Source organism: Fundulus heteroclitus, unplaced genomic scaffold (genome assembly GCF_011125445.2).
Source record: "Fundulus heteroclitus isolate FHET01 unplaced genomic scaffold, MU-UCD_Fhet_4.1 scaffold_127, whole genome shotgun sequence".
NCBI classification, from domain to species: domain Eukaryota; kingdom Metazoa; phylum Chordata; class Actinopteri; order Cyprinodontiformes; family Fundulidae; genus Fundulus; species Fundulus heteroclitus.
Genome location: NW_023396539.1, coordinates 359506 through 376966, shown reverse-complemented (window position 1 = coordinate 376966; position 17461 = coordinate 359506). Strand labels below are relative to the sequence as shown.

General features: G+C 45.0%; 2 protein-coding genes across 2 annotated transcripts; both read left to right on the top strand.

Moving 5' to 3' along the window:
* Nucleotides 1-9942: 9942 nt before the first annotated feature.
* On the top strand, nucleotides 9943-13358 carry LOC105923196 (thrombomodulin). Its single transcript, XM_012859092.3, has one exon. It carries the CDS (start codon nucleotides 10299-10301, stop codon nucleotides 11859-11861), a length of 1563 nt encoding a protein of 520 aa, XP_012714546.2. The 5' UTR covers nucleotides 9943-10298; the 3' UTR covers nucleotides 11862-13358.
* Nucleotides 13359-14275: 917 nt separating this feature from the next.
* Nucleotides 14276-16366, top strand: LOC105923195 (thrombomodulin). The gene has a single exon (XM_012859090.3). The coding sequence runs from the start codon at nucleotides 14533-14535 to the stop codon at nucleotides 16210-16212; it is 1680 nt and encodes a 559-aa protein (XP_012714544.2). The 5' UTR covers nucleotides 14276-14532; the 3' UTR covers nucleotides 16213-16366.
* Nucleotides 16367-17461: the final 1095 nt, after the last annotated feature.

The window sequence follows — 17461 nt, the reverse complement described above, 5'->3', positions numbered from 1 at the left end:
ATATATATATGTATATATATATATATATATATATATATATATATATATATATATATATATATATATATATATATATATATACAGTGTGCGATTTGCAAAAAAACCGGGGGGTCGGGATAATTTCAAAAGTTGTATTAATGAATCAAAGTTTTATTAATAATGGTTAGCTAGCAGGTGCTCTTTCAGGTAGCTAGCTAGATCCAGTAGGTTAGACTTTTGTTTTTAAACTTGCGCCATCTACTGTCGGGACTCAGGAGTGGGTATTAATTTACTTTAACCGCTTTGAGCAGAAAATGTAATAATACTCTTTAAATACAAACAACAAAATTAATTTACAAATGTGAAGGACACAAGGCATGTATTAATATCAATTTTGAAAAATCCATCATATTCAGGGGTTAAAGCAAAAACAATCAATTTGACTGAAAACATTTTCTAGTCAGCCCATTTATTCCTGGGCCGTGGACGTCATGCCACCTTAGTAACCTCATTTGCTTATTGTAACAAGTCTACTTTAACCAAATCTGACATTTCCATTTACAATTCCTGTATCTCTCTCACCTTCCAGCTTCAGAGCCTTTGCACCATCAAGGACAGCCCTCTGCATAATCTCCTTCACTTTCCACATCCATAACATCACCTGGTTAACTTTCATATTTGCAGCATCAAGCAAGTTCTTCCTTCGCACTTTTGCCAAACTGGTCCACAGTCCACTCACCTTTCCACCTTACAATTTCAAAACCCTCCATGGACTGCAGCTAATTCAAAAGACAGCAGCTTCATCATTACATCATCTTCTTCACACCTGTACATTAACTCTACTGTAACATTCAATATAAATCAATCCTAAATATTCTGTGTACCCACCTCTCGCTCATTGACTGCTGGAGATGGTCAACAGCCCCTCCACGACCTTCTTTGTTACAGAAAAGCGCAGGTGGAATAATATTTATGATTTTTTTTTTTACTTTTTCCAGAATCAGACCCAGTCAAACAGATACATCGTTTCACATTCCGACCCTCCTTCTTCTTCTTAAAAAAGAAAGCGTGTCATGCTAAATTAGCCGAGCTACAGCGTTACTCTTTCAGTTTTAAATAAAACATAACAGCAACAGACACACTTATCGAGGGAAGTTGTTGTCAGCTGTTTTATGCACTGAACTTGCTGACCTGCTGGTTTACATAAATCCAAAGAAAACCTTTGACTACCGCTACTTTCATTCATGCATCTGTGGTCAGATTGAGATTTTCTTTTAAAAGTTAAAATGATTGAACACCGATAAACCTCAGACTGGTAGATTTCCGCTTTGCAAAGACCCGCCCTACTCTCCTTCTGATTGGCTAATGTCCTAGCTCTGCCAGATTTCATTGGTTAAGCACAGCTTCTGTTTAAAATCTTGAATACAAAGTCTACACACAACATTTTGCGTTCATTTTCCAAACGACGAAAGTCCCTCACAGCGACGTAGAACTTTAACCCCTGGTAATATTACTTATTCAGATCAGAAGGGGGAAGAATGTATCCCCCCCAGGGATAAAACATGAATGACCTGAGGGGGGGACATCACAACCAGGGGGGGGGGGGAATCCCCCCCATCCATCCCCCCCAGCAAGTCGCACCCTGTATATATATATATATATATATATATATATATATATATATATATATATATATAGATAGATAGATAGATAGATAGATAGATAGATAGATAGATAGATATTTTTTTTTATCTGCTTGCTGGTGCACATTCACAACTTGAACTGTTTTTAATCCTGTAATTCAGATAACTAAAGCTAATGCTCATAAAAGAGTACATTCATTTTATTTAAAATACTGTAAGATATAAGTTAAGGTCTGATGCTGTTACAGTAAAAAGAACATTTCAGAAATGAAAGTCTTAGCAATGGCTTTGGTATTTTCAGCAAAAACGACTGCTTTGCAATTATCTCTGTGTTGCTGTGGATGTTTACATAGAGAATAATCACTTCCTAGGCAAAGATGAGAGCGCTTGTGGTCACGTGTGTTGTGTTCACTGTTGTGGGTGTGGTTGGCTCTGGATGGCAGACAAACCAAGTGGTCCAACATGGGTGTAGGTGCATGAGGTCACATGTGAGGTCACAGATGAGCTCTGTTTCCTTTCATCCGTCTCCAAAATATGGAAACGCCTCAGTTTTCCTGCATGGCTGAACTATGTGATTTCAAACAGCGCAAAACACACATATGCCTCCTTTACACAGACAACCGCTATTAAGCTGGCAAACTGTGAAAGCTCCAGATTGACAATAATAATAATAATTTTCAAGCGGGACAAAAGCAAGCGCTACTGTGAGTTTATGCAGATTCCCACTGTTTGCCTGAGCCAAGCTCCAAGTCGTTGGAAGAGTTGAATTTCAGAATAGCAAAATTAAGAAAAGACCAATAAAACGAAAATATTAAACTCTTCCTTCTCTTTTTATTCCACTATATTTGGACTGAAATGGAGGATGATGAAGTTCAGAAACTGAGTGGTGAAGAACCTACTAGTAAACTTTTTAAACTTTTAAAGGAGTGGTGAAATTACAAAATGTAAAAAAAAAAAAATTTGCACAGTAATAGTTTGTCATTGTATAAACAATTTCATATAACTGATATTGTTGGATATGTAAATTCTCCAAAGAATATATATATATTTTTTAAAATAATGTTGCCTGTTTGTAGGGGTTGTTTTGGCAGGCCAGATTTCCCTCCTCAGTAAAAAGGGTTGGGTACGTTAATGATATGCGGCTCTACCTAGTTGACTTCACTCTTCACTGATTGGCTCCATCCATATTTGGGAAACTGGTCTTATGTGTGAGCTTTGGGTCGTGACCGAAATAACGAGATCCCGGATACAAGCGGCTGAAATGAGTTTTCTCCTTAGTGTATCTGGGCTCTCCTTAGAGATAGGGTGAGGAGCTCAGTCATCCGAGGAGGACTCAGAGTAGAGCCGCTGCTCCTCCACATAGAGAGGAGCCAGTTGAGGTGGCTCGGGCATCTGGTAAGGATGCCTCCTGAACGCCTCCCTGGTGAGGTGTTCCAGGCACGTCCCACCGGGAGGAGGCCCAGGGGAAGACCCAGGACACGCTGGAGGGACTATGTCTCCCGGCTGGCCTGGGAACGCCTTGGGATTCCTCCTGAGGAGCTGGCCCAAGTGGCTGAGGAGAGGGACGTCTGGGCCTCCCTACTGAAGCTGCTACCCCCGCGACCCGACCCCGGATAAGCAGAAGAAGATGGATGGATGGATGGATGGATGGATGGATGGATGGATGGATGGATGGATGGATGGATGATGGATGGATGGATGATGGATGGATGATGGATGGATGGATGGTCTAATGTGCCCCCACACACCCTCACTCCCTCCATCCACACCCCTGTTTTCTGCGCAACACTCACAACTCCATATTATGGTATTATGGCTGGTGGAAGTATTTGTGTTGGAGGATGTCGGACAGGTGAGACCAATTCGGCCAAAGGCTTTAACCTGGCAGTGGAGAGCTCTCTGCACAGCTGCTACAGGAACGTCATGCAGCTGGCAGCGTAAGAGCCAGCGGTTTAGCTGGTCACTCAGTCAATCAACCAGATTTTTTAGTTACAAACACACCTTCCTTACATTTGGCATTTATGTGTGATTCTGGAAAAACAGGCAAAAATGTGGTTGTTTACACACTGCATCGAAATTAACATTAATAAATCCTTGAAATTTATATTTCTGTGTGTAATAAATCTGTAAAATACTTGTCAATGACTATGTTCTCCCCAATATTCCCAAGCCTGCATGTAACATTACTAATACAAGTTGACATGAAAGAACAATTACAACTTGTTCGATTGCAACACATTCCAGAAAACCTCTCCTATTTTTTTTATATGTGGGGTCCACGCTAGTTTACAACCTCTACTTCCTGTTTATTGCTGCCATGCGTAACGTCAACTTCTGATGAATTTACTCCTTGTGTAGCCTGGTTAATTTGCCCCAAACCAGTGGATGGAAACAAGCCTTATTAGCATTTTCCTTTTTACAACATTTTAAATGTCCGCTCGAAATTCACATGACAATGGGATAGAAACATATATTTAATATATACATGCCATATATATATATTTTTTATGACTTGTCAGCAAATCTATAAATGTACTTACAGAATCTGAATTAAAGATGAGCTCACCTTAGGGCAAAATTATATTAAGGTGACCAGACATTAGTTAGATTCTATGGCAGTAAAGTTATTAATAAAAGTAAAACGAGTGGCTGCTATTGCCCAAGACAACTTCATCTTTCAGTGTTTTGTGGTTAATCAGTATTACTGTGGCTCACTGTTATTTTGTTATTACCATGCGATAACATTTTAACCCCTTAAGCCCAGGGTGTTTCAGGAGCAATTTTCACCTGAAATGACATATCTGATATAAATCAAGTACAGCTCCAAAGTTGTAAGTGTAAATGTAAATTTTAGTATTTGTGTGAGGCCAAGGCATTAAAGAATATTTTTCAAGTGGAACCAGTAACGCAAATGTCACTATGTCTGATTTATAGGTGATTAAAGAAAGAAAAAAATTGATTTTCTGAGCATTGCCTAAATATATTTCAATATAAGCATGTCTGTGCAGCAAAGCATTTTTCTAACAGGGTCAGCAATGTTTGATAGACAGTTAAATTACATCTTGTGTGTTTAAATTGCTGTAAAACCAAAAGAATTTCTGAAAACAAATTAGGGACTTGTTTTGGAAACATTAAAGCCTCCTCCTTGGAGATATTTAGAAAAAAAAGGGACAATTTCTGACGTACTTTTAAAGCATGATAAAATGGGTGTGGTTATGCTCACAGCAGTACAAGTGGGCTCAAGAGAGGAGAAAAAGCTACTAGCAAGGACTTTCTGCTCTCTCTTGATGGCAAAATGAAGTTCACTGGCCACATTTCCAAAGATAGTCTGAATACACGCTTGGACATCAAGAATCTGTTTTTTTTTTGGTTTTTTTTTGTAGGAAAAAGAATTTAAGAATTTTTACCTGTCACTATATGTTACCATAGTGAACTATATATATATATATATATATATATATATATATATATATATATGGACACTGACAAAAGTTTTGTTATTTTAGCTGTTTATGAAAATATATTCAGGATACAATTATATAATCAGTATGGGTTTAAACTGTAGACGGTCAGCTGTAATTCACAGCTGAGAGTATTTACATCCAAGTTGAAGCAAGGGTTTAGGAATTACAGCTCTTTAATACATAGCCGCCTCTTTTTTAAAGGGACCAAACACCTTCTTCCCAGGAAGTAGGTGTTTGTGTTCATAACCCTGCAATGTTATTAAGATTTAGCTACGAAAACGACGCGCATGTAAGAGAAACATGCATCCATAAAGGGAGTCTCCAGGAACATGAGAATGCATTAAAGGAAGAGCAAATAAAGGTACGACAGCGGTGGCATAATGCTGAGCTCGCTCAGTAGTATTCCACATTATTGTGCCCTTTTCCTGCTCTCTACCAACAGGATGAGGTGGATGCTCTGAGCTTGTCGCTGGTAGTCGGGCTTCAAGTCCCTCCCTGGGAGCAGGAAAGAAAGGGCCATCAATAAGAGAAAGGCCGAGCGGTGTAGGAGAAGGTGCAGAGCTTTAATGGAAACCCTAAAGCTTTTATTTCCTATTGGACTGTAGAAGAAAGCGGAACGAATGGGGCAAACATTTACTTAAAAGGAAACAGCGTTGCTGCTGACTCACAGACACCATCAAAGTCCTACCAAGAGAAACATCGTTGGCGCCAGACTTTCTTTGGTTTTATTGCCAATCTGACTGATGTGTTGGCGTTTATCTCTGATAAGGCTAATGCCCGCCCTACTCCCTCCACGTGAAAGTCAGAATGTCAAATACTCATAATAAAAATGTTGATTATTTTTGTTTCTACAGCATGAACAAAGAATGTACTTCCTCACATCCCCTCCACCCCCTTCCATCCCACCGCACCCTTCCAATGCCCTCAAATAGCTTTGGACTCAGCAGCTTCTGGGGGCGAACCACCTCCCCTCTGTGTCATGATTCTCTGATATCAGCGACATGACGACTTTTTGGGCTCATGACAAATTGCAGCAACAACCTGACGTGGACGGACTTCATCCGCCGCTGAGTCAGAGGAAATTGATCGGGTCGGATTGGTTTCCGCCAGGATGGTTTGACCAATCAATCGCCTTATAGATCAAGGAGAGTTTGGCGGACCAACGTGTTTATGGAAGGTTGTCATGGCAGGTTTCTGCATCCTGTGGCTGTGAAGGAAATCTGTTCAGACTTCCTTCTCCCAGCTTCCTCCTTGGAGACGCGGCACCTTCCCTCTGAGAAGAAAGGTTAATATGCTGAATGCTTTACGAGTGATGACTGATTTGTACTGACTATAAATATGTCTAGTTCAGTAGCTATTTCTGGAGCCCACCTTAAGATGATTGCCTATATGAGTCAGGGTCTCTCCTGGAAGGCCGTTTTGTTACACTTATCGTTAAGCATGGTTCTATTGTTACACACACATCAGGGACACACCAGGATTCTTTTCTTTCAAAACTACAGCTGTGTAAATTTGAGGTCACTCCGGGTAAGTATGGAATGCTCAACATATAGCTCTGATCTTAGAAGCTTAGTGTCAAGGCCCGAGGAAATATCTGGTTTGCATTAAATATTCAACGTCTGGTTTCTGAACTCGTTATTTGTTCCTCCGTCAGTAAGCATTTTATATCCCAGCACTTAAACGTTGGCAATTTTTTTTTTTTTTTTTTTTGTAAATAGGTATCTTCACGCCTCTCGCCTATTGAACGCCTGGAGATAGGCACCAGCACCCCTCGCGACCCCGTGAGGAATAAGTGGATGGATGAGGTGTCTTCATTATTTCTTTGGATAAATCGTCGTAAAAATGCTCAAATATCATGCCTAGTTAAATCCAATTGTATAAGGTTTTTAAGAAGCTTTGGTATTACAGTCTATTCCCATTGGTTTAGGTTCTGATCCGTTCTGGCCCCGTTGGCGTTTGGCTCCTACAAAATGACAGATCCGCCTGATCAGCTGTAACCCGTGTGTCTGCTGTAGCTCCACCAAGAACAGAGGAAACCTTTGCATTTGGAATTGGTCTATCAGCTGTGGAGAATCCTTGGCTGTTCCCTCACTTTCCAGGTGTCATCGCTGTTTCAAAGCCCTCCTGGCGGACTTACAGCCGGCTGATCTACGGCTGGTAGGCCCAACCAAGGCAGCACCATATACTGCAGAAACAGGGGCATTGTTTTGCTGATGAAAACAGCCTCAAAGATAACAGCAGTGGAGAAGTAGTAGACATGTTGGATAACAGAGCTATGTGTCCCACAGACATAAGTTTCAGTATGTTGTTTCAGTTTTAGTTTTGCTTTTTGTCGCCGCTTGCCTGAATAGCTTGTTAGCTTCCACCACTCAGAAAATGTACTTTCATTTTCATTTACAGTGAGCCAAGTGACATGTCCCTCCACCACAGAAAAGGGAACTAGTATTGGTATCAACTTCGCAAAACCTTTTCACAAAAAATCTGAATTACCCTTTTAAATTGTTAACATCCCTCTTTCAGACATGAACTAACGCATAATAGGTCCCCCTTAGCACGCAGCTTCAGTCGCTTCATCTAGGAACCACTGATCAGGCCCAAATCTGGGAGTAGTGATGGACTCAGACCTGAACCTCCAAAAGCATCTAAAGACAGTTACAAGGTCGGCTTTCTATCACCTGAAGAACATTTCCAGGATTAAAGGACTGATGTCTCAGCAGGATCTGGAAAAACTAATCCATGCGTTCATTTTTAGTAGAATTGATTACTGCAACGGTCTTTTCACAGGTCTGCCTAAAAAGTGGATCAGACAGCTGCAGCTGATCCAGAACACTGCTGCCCGCGTCCTCACTAAGACTAAGAAAGTAGAGCACATCACCCCAGTTCTAAAGTCCTTACACTGGCTCCCTGTATCTCTGAGAATAGACTTTAAAATACTTCTGTTAGTCTATAAATCCCTGAATGGCTTAGGACCTAAATACATCACAGACTTGTTATCAGTGTATAAACCCTCCAGACCACTAAGGTCTTCTGGCTCCAGCCTTCTCTGCAAACCTAGAACCAGAACTAAACAAGGAGAAGCAGCATTTAGTTCCTATGCTCCATTTATCTGGAACAAACTTCCAAAAAGCGGTAAAAGTGATGAAAGTCTGAGTTCTTTTAAATCAAGATTAAAAACACATTTGTTTAAAATTGCCTTTGACTGTTCTAGTTAAACTGTTCTACTGTTTTTAAATGTTCTTTTTTGCTTCTACATTCTATCCCTACTTGCTTTTATTCTGTTTTATTTTCCTATATTTTAATCATGTAAAGCACTTTGCATTGTCTCTGTACTGAATTGTGCTATATAAATAAATTTTCCTTGCCTTGCCCCTTTATTTACTGAAAAGCTGGGGAACAACATAACAAAAACAACAAATGTACCAAACAGGAGATGGTGAAATGATTAGCACCTATTTAAGGTCAGTCACCGATTTGACTTCATGTTATAGCATGAAACTGTGTGTGCTTAAAATATAGCTTTAGCTCTTTTAATATATCTGTGGGGAAAAAAACTCAAAATAGGATTCTTTTTTTATTTTTCCCAAAATGAAATAAAAAAAATTGTCTCATGTGTTCATGAGCCGAATACAAAGGAAGTTCCCTATAAAATCCATTGTCCTTGAAGGGTCACAGGAGGGGCTGGTGCCTATCCTGCTGACATTGGACGAGAGGCCAACGGCAGTTGGAACCAGTTAGCTTTAAACTCATACCTATGATATCATTTTCAGGCGTTTTTTGATCACATTAGTCTTTTATTAATTAGGATGCCAGAAGCTGATACGTCATCAGTTCTTGCTGATTTCTCCTACTTAAACATGACCTAAAATAACAGGAAGCGGGGTTAAAAGAGAAAACGCATCACTATCCAATCTAAACAAGTTCGCGAACAAAAACATTAACATCAGTCATCCTGGAGAGGGTTACAACGCCATCTAGGGCTTTGGGACGCTAGTGAACCATGGTGAAACCCATGATTAAAATGAGAAGACGTGAAACAGAGCGGAACTTTCTAAAATTAGTCCTAGAGCTCATCGGCGACTTGTCCGGGTCGTTACCGAGAAACACAGAACGCCTATGGAACAACAGGCCTCACCTGCCTCAGTTAGGCTTAGAGTTCACGATTAATTACAGCAGAGAGCCTGGGCGACAACGGCCGCCGTGGGAGAGCTCAAAGGTCAAAATCATAATATCTCACATTTAGAAAAACATCTGGATGTTTTTCAAGACAGCTGGAGATAGGCACCAGCACCCCTCTTGACCCCATGAGGGATAGACGTGATGGATGGATGGATGGATGGATGGATGGATGGATGGATGGATGGATGGATGGATGGATGGATGGATGGATGGATGTTCTCCAACACTTTGGGGGAAATATTCTGTGAACTGGGAAGCCAAAGAAGAAACGCATTAGAAGGCCTCCAGTTTCATCTGGTGTAAAAACCTCCACTGCCTTTCAGAAAACCCACATGACACCAGCAGCTGTCAACTACTGTTCATCAACAATAGTTGAATGTGAAATTGAAAATATGTAAACTGACAAAATATTTCTATTTGTGGAAGAAAAATGCTGTTGTGACTGCAGAGCCCTTTCATCCTCATCACTCATAAACTTGAGTTTCTTTATTCACTTTCTCTGCTCTTAATCCGATCCCAACTGGGACTGAGTCCAGCCCGTGAGTTTCCCATCAGACTGGATCAGAGTGGGATATTCCTGATGAACTCCTAGTTTGACATCAGAGCTCTCTTTCTGGATGAGTTCTCCTCCCATGACATCTGGCCGTACAGTCACAGAGAAGGCTCGGATCTGCCGGGTGGTTTTTGGTGAAAGGTGATTAGGGGTCTGGATATGTCATCCAATTAAAAAAATCGCGCATTTGAGCGTGCACACGTTGTGACGTGTGTGTGCGTGTTTGTGGAAATGTGTGTAGGCTTGTGTGTTTTGATGGGCAATACAGTGGAGATAAGGCCTCTGGACGGGGTGGGGGTTGAGCAATCTGACCACGGCTCCACATTCTGGCCAGAGCGGAACTTCCTTCCTTGCCTGATCCTGCACAGAACAAACACTCCGAGGCTTGTATAAATGGGAGCTATGGTGAGCCGCCAGACTCTGTTTCAGCTTTGGATCGCCGATCAGAACCGTCGATACGACCGCAGGTCCTAAGTAGAAGCCATGCTCTTTTTTTCCGCCAGCATGAATCTGATCACTCCGACGCTGTTTTTCTGCGGGCTTTTCCTGCAGGAAGCTGCCGCCTCCCAGCGCGCTCGCTGCTCCGGGGATCTCTGCCTCTTCCAGCGGTCCGCGGGCTTTAACGCAGCGGAGAGAGAGTGCCAAGAATCGGACGGACAGCTGGTCCAGTCCGGCGCTGATGACCAGATGACGGCGTTAAAGCGTCTGATGATCGACGTCAGCGGGAGATTCTGGCTGCACGGTGGCCCGAACTGCACCGCCGTGTCTGGGGGGAGGGGGCGCAATGTCACGGTGCTGTCCGAGCCGTGCCGAAGCACCTTGGACGGCTTCTTGTGCCTGTACGACCCCTCGTCTGTTTGCAGCGCCGTTCAGAGCGCAGGGGGCAACTTTGTCACGTACAGCACATCCAGGGGCTTTGTCGTGCTGGATTCGGAGACGTTTCCACCGGGGACCCTGGCCCTGGTGGTGCCGCGCAACGCTCATTACCCAGACTCCAAGTATCTGTGCCTCTCGCACTGGTTGCAGGCTCCGTGGACCTGCGAGGTCCTGGAGGGAGGCTGTGATCACGAATGCAACAAAACAGCAAACACCTGTATGTGTCCGCCCGCGCATTCGCTCCATCACAACAACATCTCCTGCGCGGAGCCCACGGGTGTCCCGTCAGAGATCCAGGGGTGCCCCAGGGGCTACAAGCTGGCGGCGGACGGGCGGAGCTGCGAGGACGTGAACGAGTGCGCGGACGACCCTTGCATAGAGGAGGGCGAGCACTGCGTAAATCTGGATGGAGGGTACGATTGCCGGTGCGCCGATGACTTTATTGAGGAGGACGGCAGGTGCGTAAACATATCGATCTGCAGCTTGTGCGAGCACATGAAGTGTGACAAGATCAGCGGGGTGTACCAGTGCGTTTGCAACGAGGGCTTCAGGGTCTCCCCCAGAGACCCCACCATGTGCGAGCGGGACTGCCAGAGAGAGTGCCCCGCCATCTGTAATCCCAATCCGGATCTGGAGAAAAAGGACATGCAGCAGTGCTTCTGCCCCGACAACTACATCCTGGACATCAGAGAGGGGACGGCCACCTGCTACGACATCGATGAATGCGAAGCCCAGGCGATGTGCGACCACCAGTGCGAGAACCTGTTCGGCGGCTTCAGGTGTACGTGCAGGAAAGGCTACACGCTGCAGGGGAAAGAAAAGTGTGTCCGGCTGCAGGGGGCAAGTGAGGAGGAGGAGGGGGAGGAGGAGGCATCGGGGTCACCTCCTCCGATTCTCGCTCCGGCCAGCACACCGATCAGCCTCCAGCCGGCCGCCGTGCCCTCTTACGTCAAGACCGGCAGCGTCCTGGGCATCACCGTGTTCCTGGGGCTGTGCGTCGTGCTGCTGGTGTGCGTGGTCAGAACCGCCGCGAGACGCTGCGGCAGGTTGACGCTGAACTCCCTAAAACCCAGGGACATAGACATTTTCTACCTGCAGCAGATCACGACGGAGACCTACAAGAGGTTATCCTTCGACAAGCCGTTTAAAAACGAGCCGCAAAGAGTCTGAGGAGGGCGCGGCGCCTGCGCAGTTGGGATGCACCGATCAGCCTTTTCTTTCTTTGCTTGAAAAGGCCCGATTTTCTCTCTTAAAACCCCAAACCAAGTGCAAGAAGAACGCAGCTCTGCCTTAAACCTCAATGATTTGCTTCATCCAGTAACAAATGGATTAGGTTTACCCAGCTTACATGTATTTATGATGGTTTAACTTGACAACATATAAACTGAACAAATGAAGTTGGATTAACTTCATTCAATTACTTGTTACCAACTGGAGCAATTTCTATAAGTTGGAGCTGTAAGCGAGTTCAATGATAAAGGTAATTTTGGATTAAATAGAAAAGACAAAAATTACAAAGGCATGCTCCTCACCATCACACCTGGCTGTTATGAAACCCCAAAAAAGCATCAACGCACATCCTAGTTGATGCATCTGTAGACCAAAGATGAGTTTTTAGCTTTGTTGTCTTTAATGATATCATAAGCCTTATTAACAAGCTATTACTGACCAGAGCTGATCATGTGGAAATTGGCCTATTTTGATCTCGGGCGGACTGATCGGTGCATCTCTAATATCCTCTTCTGATCTGATGCGCTGGTGTCTGCCGTCGGAGACAGAAAAGACCCCAAAGCTACTTTATAGGTCACACCGTAAAGCCGTCCAACACACGAGAGAAGCGAGAATGAACAGCAATAAGGTCTTTGTAGTTGTTGTTGATTTTTTTAACGATAGAATTAAAGCTGTTTCTGTGCGCCATAAAAAGGAAATATCGGTTTTCAACCAGAAGACGCTCTGATCAGCCTGAGTAATGGTACTGTACAGTCAGGAGAAAGTCCTGCTTCTCCACCACGCCACGCTCCCTCGTGTTTGTGAAGCTGAACCTGTTTTAATCCTCCGACAAAGTCACGTTTAGTGTGAAGCTAAAAACAAAAGGCACTGGATGTAGAAAAAGGAACAAAATCCGCTGCTGCTGTCAGCTGCCTCAGACGTTTGCTCTGGATTTACGGACCTTTGACACAAACAGGGCAGATCTGATCACCATTGGGAGAGGACCGCGTCAAGCAACCCAGCATGGAAACAGAGCGGACTGATGACATGTGGGTTAAATATAAGATAGTATTTATGTCAAAAGGCGAACTTTGGGCTGATTTGTGCAAAAGAGATTCACTCTGTGTGACAAACAACCCGCGAACTGAACATCACCAGCATCACTTGGAGTTCTTCTGAATACTCAGAATGTACAGTCTGTTTGCTGCTACGTATAACTTCACTGTTTAACGGGCTGATCCTCACCGGTCATCTTCATATGAATGTAAAAAAAAAAAAAAGAAAAAATTTAAAACTGTGCTGCTATATTACAGCTGCAAACATCTGGTCTGACAGACTTACGGCAAGCCTCGTTATATTTAATCATGTTTACACTGTTTCTCCACTAGAAATGTCTATAAATGTCTATGAATTTAAGTCATTCAAGAAAAGGGGAATAAAGATGAAAAGTTGTCCATAGTTGTGTACGTTTCCATATGTGTATATTTCATCTGGAAAACAGGGAAATAAAACCACTCTCCTTAAGTGTATCTTTATTGGGTTTTGATAAGATTTAATGAAAAAACTAGGAAAGAAAAATGGTTGAACTCGGGGTTACGGGGCGGCAAAATAAAAAAATTAATTTTTTTCTGTATAGGAAGAAGGTGAACTAAACATGTCTTCAAAATGTCATGTTAAAATAAACATACAAAAAAAAATGAATACACCTTTTTAGCTTGATATCCATAAAACCCCTGAAGAGAATTGACTTTCTCCCCCACAATAAAAAAAAAAACTCATTCTGACACAAGTGACGGGCTTTGATGTGTATGGCAAGTGGTTTGTGTAGATATTCACTAGTCTTCAAATCAGCGGTTTTGTTTCCCACTAAGATCCAGCAGTTACGCATCTGCACAAACTGGCTCAAAGTATTGTTTTAAATAGTGCAAAAGAAAAAAAATATTTCCGTGCCACTTTTTACCAGCGGTTGGCTCTTTTGCCTTGCAGTAAGGAGCAACAGTTCTACTAATGAGCAAAAGGTGTTGCGCTAAAATTTTAAGCAGTCGACTGATGGCACCTAAGATTTGCACATTTTTCTTTAAGCTTTTATGATTCTACAAGTGAACTTGTTCACCCCTAGAATAACTAATAGCATGACAAGTTAGATCGTGTTTTTTTTTAATTGTAATAGTTAACTGGAGTCAACTCAAATTTCACTCAAAAACCATGAACCAGGCCAGTTTCCCACTTCACATTAGCATTTCCTTTCCAGTTCGTTGGGTTAATTTCATTTTGTATTTTTTTCCAACTACTAACCGTTAGTCATAAAGTACGCATTTGAGGTGACAGATGTGATGGATAATGGATCTCAACTATTTACACAAATGCTTTGCCATACTATAGAGTCAACGCAGACTGGGGGTCGGTTGGGAGGGGCCATGGCATATAAGGGGCAGTGGGGGAAAAGCCCCAGTTGTGCGTAAACGCGTGAAAATCATGCGTAAGTGTGGCTGTGGTGAGTTTGGAGTGAGTCTTTTCCTTCCTCCGCTGAGCCCTAATATGGAGTTAGGGGCTTATAAATACCACCTAAATTGTTCTCCATACAAACTGGATCGCGCAAGAACTTAAAGGGACACACAGCCGATATTCCAACATGAACGTTGTAGCGGGGTTGTCTGTGTTGGTGCTGGTTTTCCTCCTGGGGAAAGCTGAGAGGACAGAGCGGAGTAGCGGCTACTGCTTCGGGAATGCGTGCTTCACCCTGTTCCGGGATCCCAGCACTTTCGCGTCAGCGGAGACGCTCTGCGGAGACCACGGCGGTCACCTGATGACGGTGCGCACCTCCGTGTCAAACGACGTCGTCTCCGTGCTGCTGGGGAACGTGACCGGGAGCTTCTGGATCGGTTTGCACCGCCCGAGCGGCTGCCCGGACCCCTCGCAGGAGCTCCGCGGCTTCCGCTGGGTGACCAAAGACGCGGGGAACGACTTCACCAACTGGCTGCCGGGCTCCGACAGCAGCTGCTCCGCTGCCCGCTGCGTCTCCGTGAGCAGAGAGGAGAAGTTCAAATGGAGCCAGGCACCGTGCGACCAGCCCGCCGCGGGCTTCCTCTGTGAGTACAGCTTCACGGAGCCCTGCGCTAATCTGTCATACGAACCGCACGAGTCGGTCATCTACTGGACTCCCTACGGGGTCGAGGTGGAGGATATGCTGTCCTCCACTCTGCCGCCTGGAACCGTCGCCACCCGCTTCCCATCTAAGACCAAATACATCTGCTCGTTCAGCCAGTGGCTGCGAGCGCCCTGGAGCTGCGAGATCCACGAAGGCGGGTGTGAGCACCTGTGCGCCGTGGACAGCCGCAACGCGCCCCTCTGCTACTGCCCGCCCGGCCACACCGTCGACCCGGTGAACAGCGTCTCGTGCACGGCGGGGGGAGCGGACGACCCGTGCGCGGCGCTGCGCTGCCAGCAGAGCTGCCTCGCGGACGGGTCCCGGCACCGGTGCGCGTGCGAGCACGGCCTGCGGCTGGCCGAAGACGGCCGGTCCTGCGTGGACGTCGACGAGTGCGCGGACGAGCGGCAGTGTCCCGGGGAGAACTTCAAGTGCGTGAACACGGCGCTCAGCTACAGGTGCGTCTGCGAAGAGGGCTACCGGCTGGTCGATGGCGCGTGCGTGGACACGGACGAGTGCGTGCTCGCGCCGTGCGAGCAGCACTGCGTCAACACGGCCGGCGGCTACGTGTGCTCCTGCTACGAGGGGTACCGGGTGGACGAAAAGGAGCCGAGCAAATGCAAACTGCACTGCGGGCGGGAGGAGTGCCTGGCGGTGTGTGACCCCCACGACAGGTTCCAGTGCTTCTGCCCGGACGGCTACTTGGCGGAGGAGAGGAAAGACAGCACCGTCTGCATAGAAATTAACGAGTGCGAATATTCTTCTTGCGACCAGGAGTGCCGTAACACGTACGGCAGCTACGTGTGCTCCTGCCTTCCAGGGTTCAAGCTAGTCGACGAGTACAAATGCGTGGAGTCCGGCGGCGAGGTCACGGACAGTTCGCCAGCGACCTCCACGCCGAGCATCCCCACGTCACCCGGCGTCCCACAACCCGAGCCGACCCGGCGGCCCTCGGCGGTGACGCCCGGGGGCCTGGTGGGGATCATAGTGTGCACGGTTCTCCTGGTGGTGCTGGCCGTGTTCGCGGCTCACCTGGGACTCCTCCGCAGAGGGAGGAAGGAGAGCGCCGCGGGTGAGCTCAAAGGTGCCACGGAGGAGGAGGAGGAGGAGGAGAGCCACGGCTTGCAGAGACTGAGCGACAGCCACCGGGACAAGGTGGTGTAGAGGCGGCTTGAAACGAGACGTGTGAATGTAGGAGCCGAGCTGTCGGAAGGGACTAATGTGAACTGTCGCCCCGAGGCTGAAGTCTGGGGAGGATGTAGCACAGCCATGCGCAACAGCAGCAATAGGAAAAGAAACAGTGAAGAAACAACGGTTTACAAACGATTTACGCCCCCCCCCCTTCACACACACACACACACACACACCACCACCACCACCCTCCACACTCACACATACAGGCTTCCCCATGTGATGCCGCGACAAGAAAGCTGTTTACAGTTTTTACTTCGATAATAAAAATGTTACATGAACAGAGAAATGGCATTTATGACTTGGTTTTTTTATTTGAGCGACTTCTGCCACCCGGTCCGCGGAGACTGGTCGGCTGCGCCATCTGGTGGAAAACACACAGAGTTGCACGGGGCTAATACCCGGCCGTCCATTGGCCAGGCCAGGCCGGAACAGGGCAACAGAGAGACGCCCAGGACAAACACCCACGCACGCACGGTCACATCCTCCTGATATTTAACAGTAACCACTATCAGTCAGGGTCATGGACTGTGGGAGGAAGCTTCCGCTGTTATTGTTTAATTTAGCCCCGAATAAACAACCGTAACCTGAATGCGTTATCTTGTGATTAAAATGTGAATGCATTGGTCTATTACAGGGGTCTGCAGCCTGTGGCTCTTTGGAGCGTCCACAGTGGCTCTTAATAACTTTGGCAACAAATAATATTTTTATTATGTTATTAAAAATGTAATGATGATAATAAATGCAGGTTTTAGCAGTTTTTTCTTGGAATAATTGCTTTTAATTTTCACAACAGAATGATGCTAAAAGGGCCAATAATATTTAATTAAAAATGTATATTTTTTCATTATGTTGGAAAATATGATTTTTTTTTCATCACTATCCACAAATATCCCGTCCATCCTCTTTTTTTAAACCTCAAAATAGACCTAAAATGGCACTTTTTTAGTGATGACAACATATTTCCTACATACTTAGACAAACTTTATGCATCGAAATTTCGATGCATACAGTTTACGACAATGTAATGGGATTGCAATTAAATAAGATAACATTACAATATAAAGTGCAGCAGTGATAAGGGTGTAACAGTGCAGGAGAAAAACAGTTTTTAAAACAGAGTGCAGAAGAATGTTCAGTAAACCTTTGTCAAAAATTAGAACTTGTCTTTCTTCAAAAGGGCAGGCAACATTTATGGCTCTGAACAAGTTTTAATTCAGGT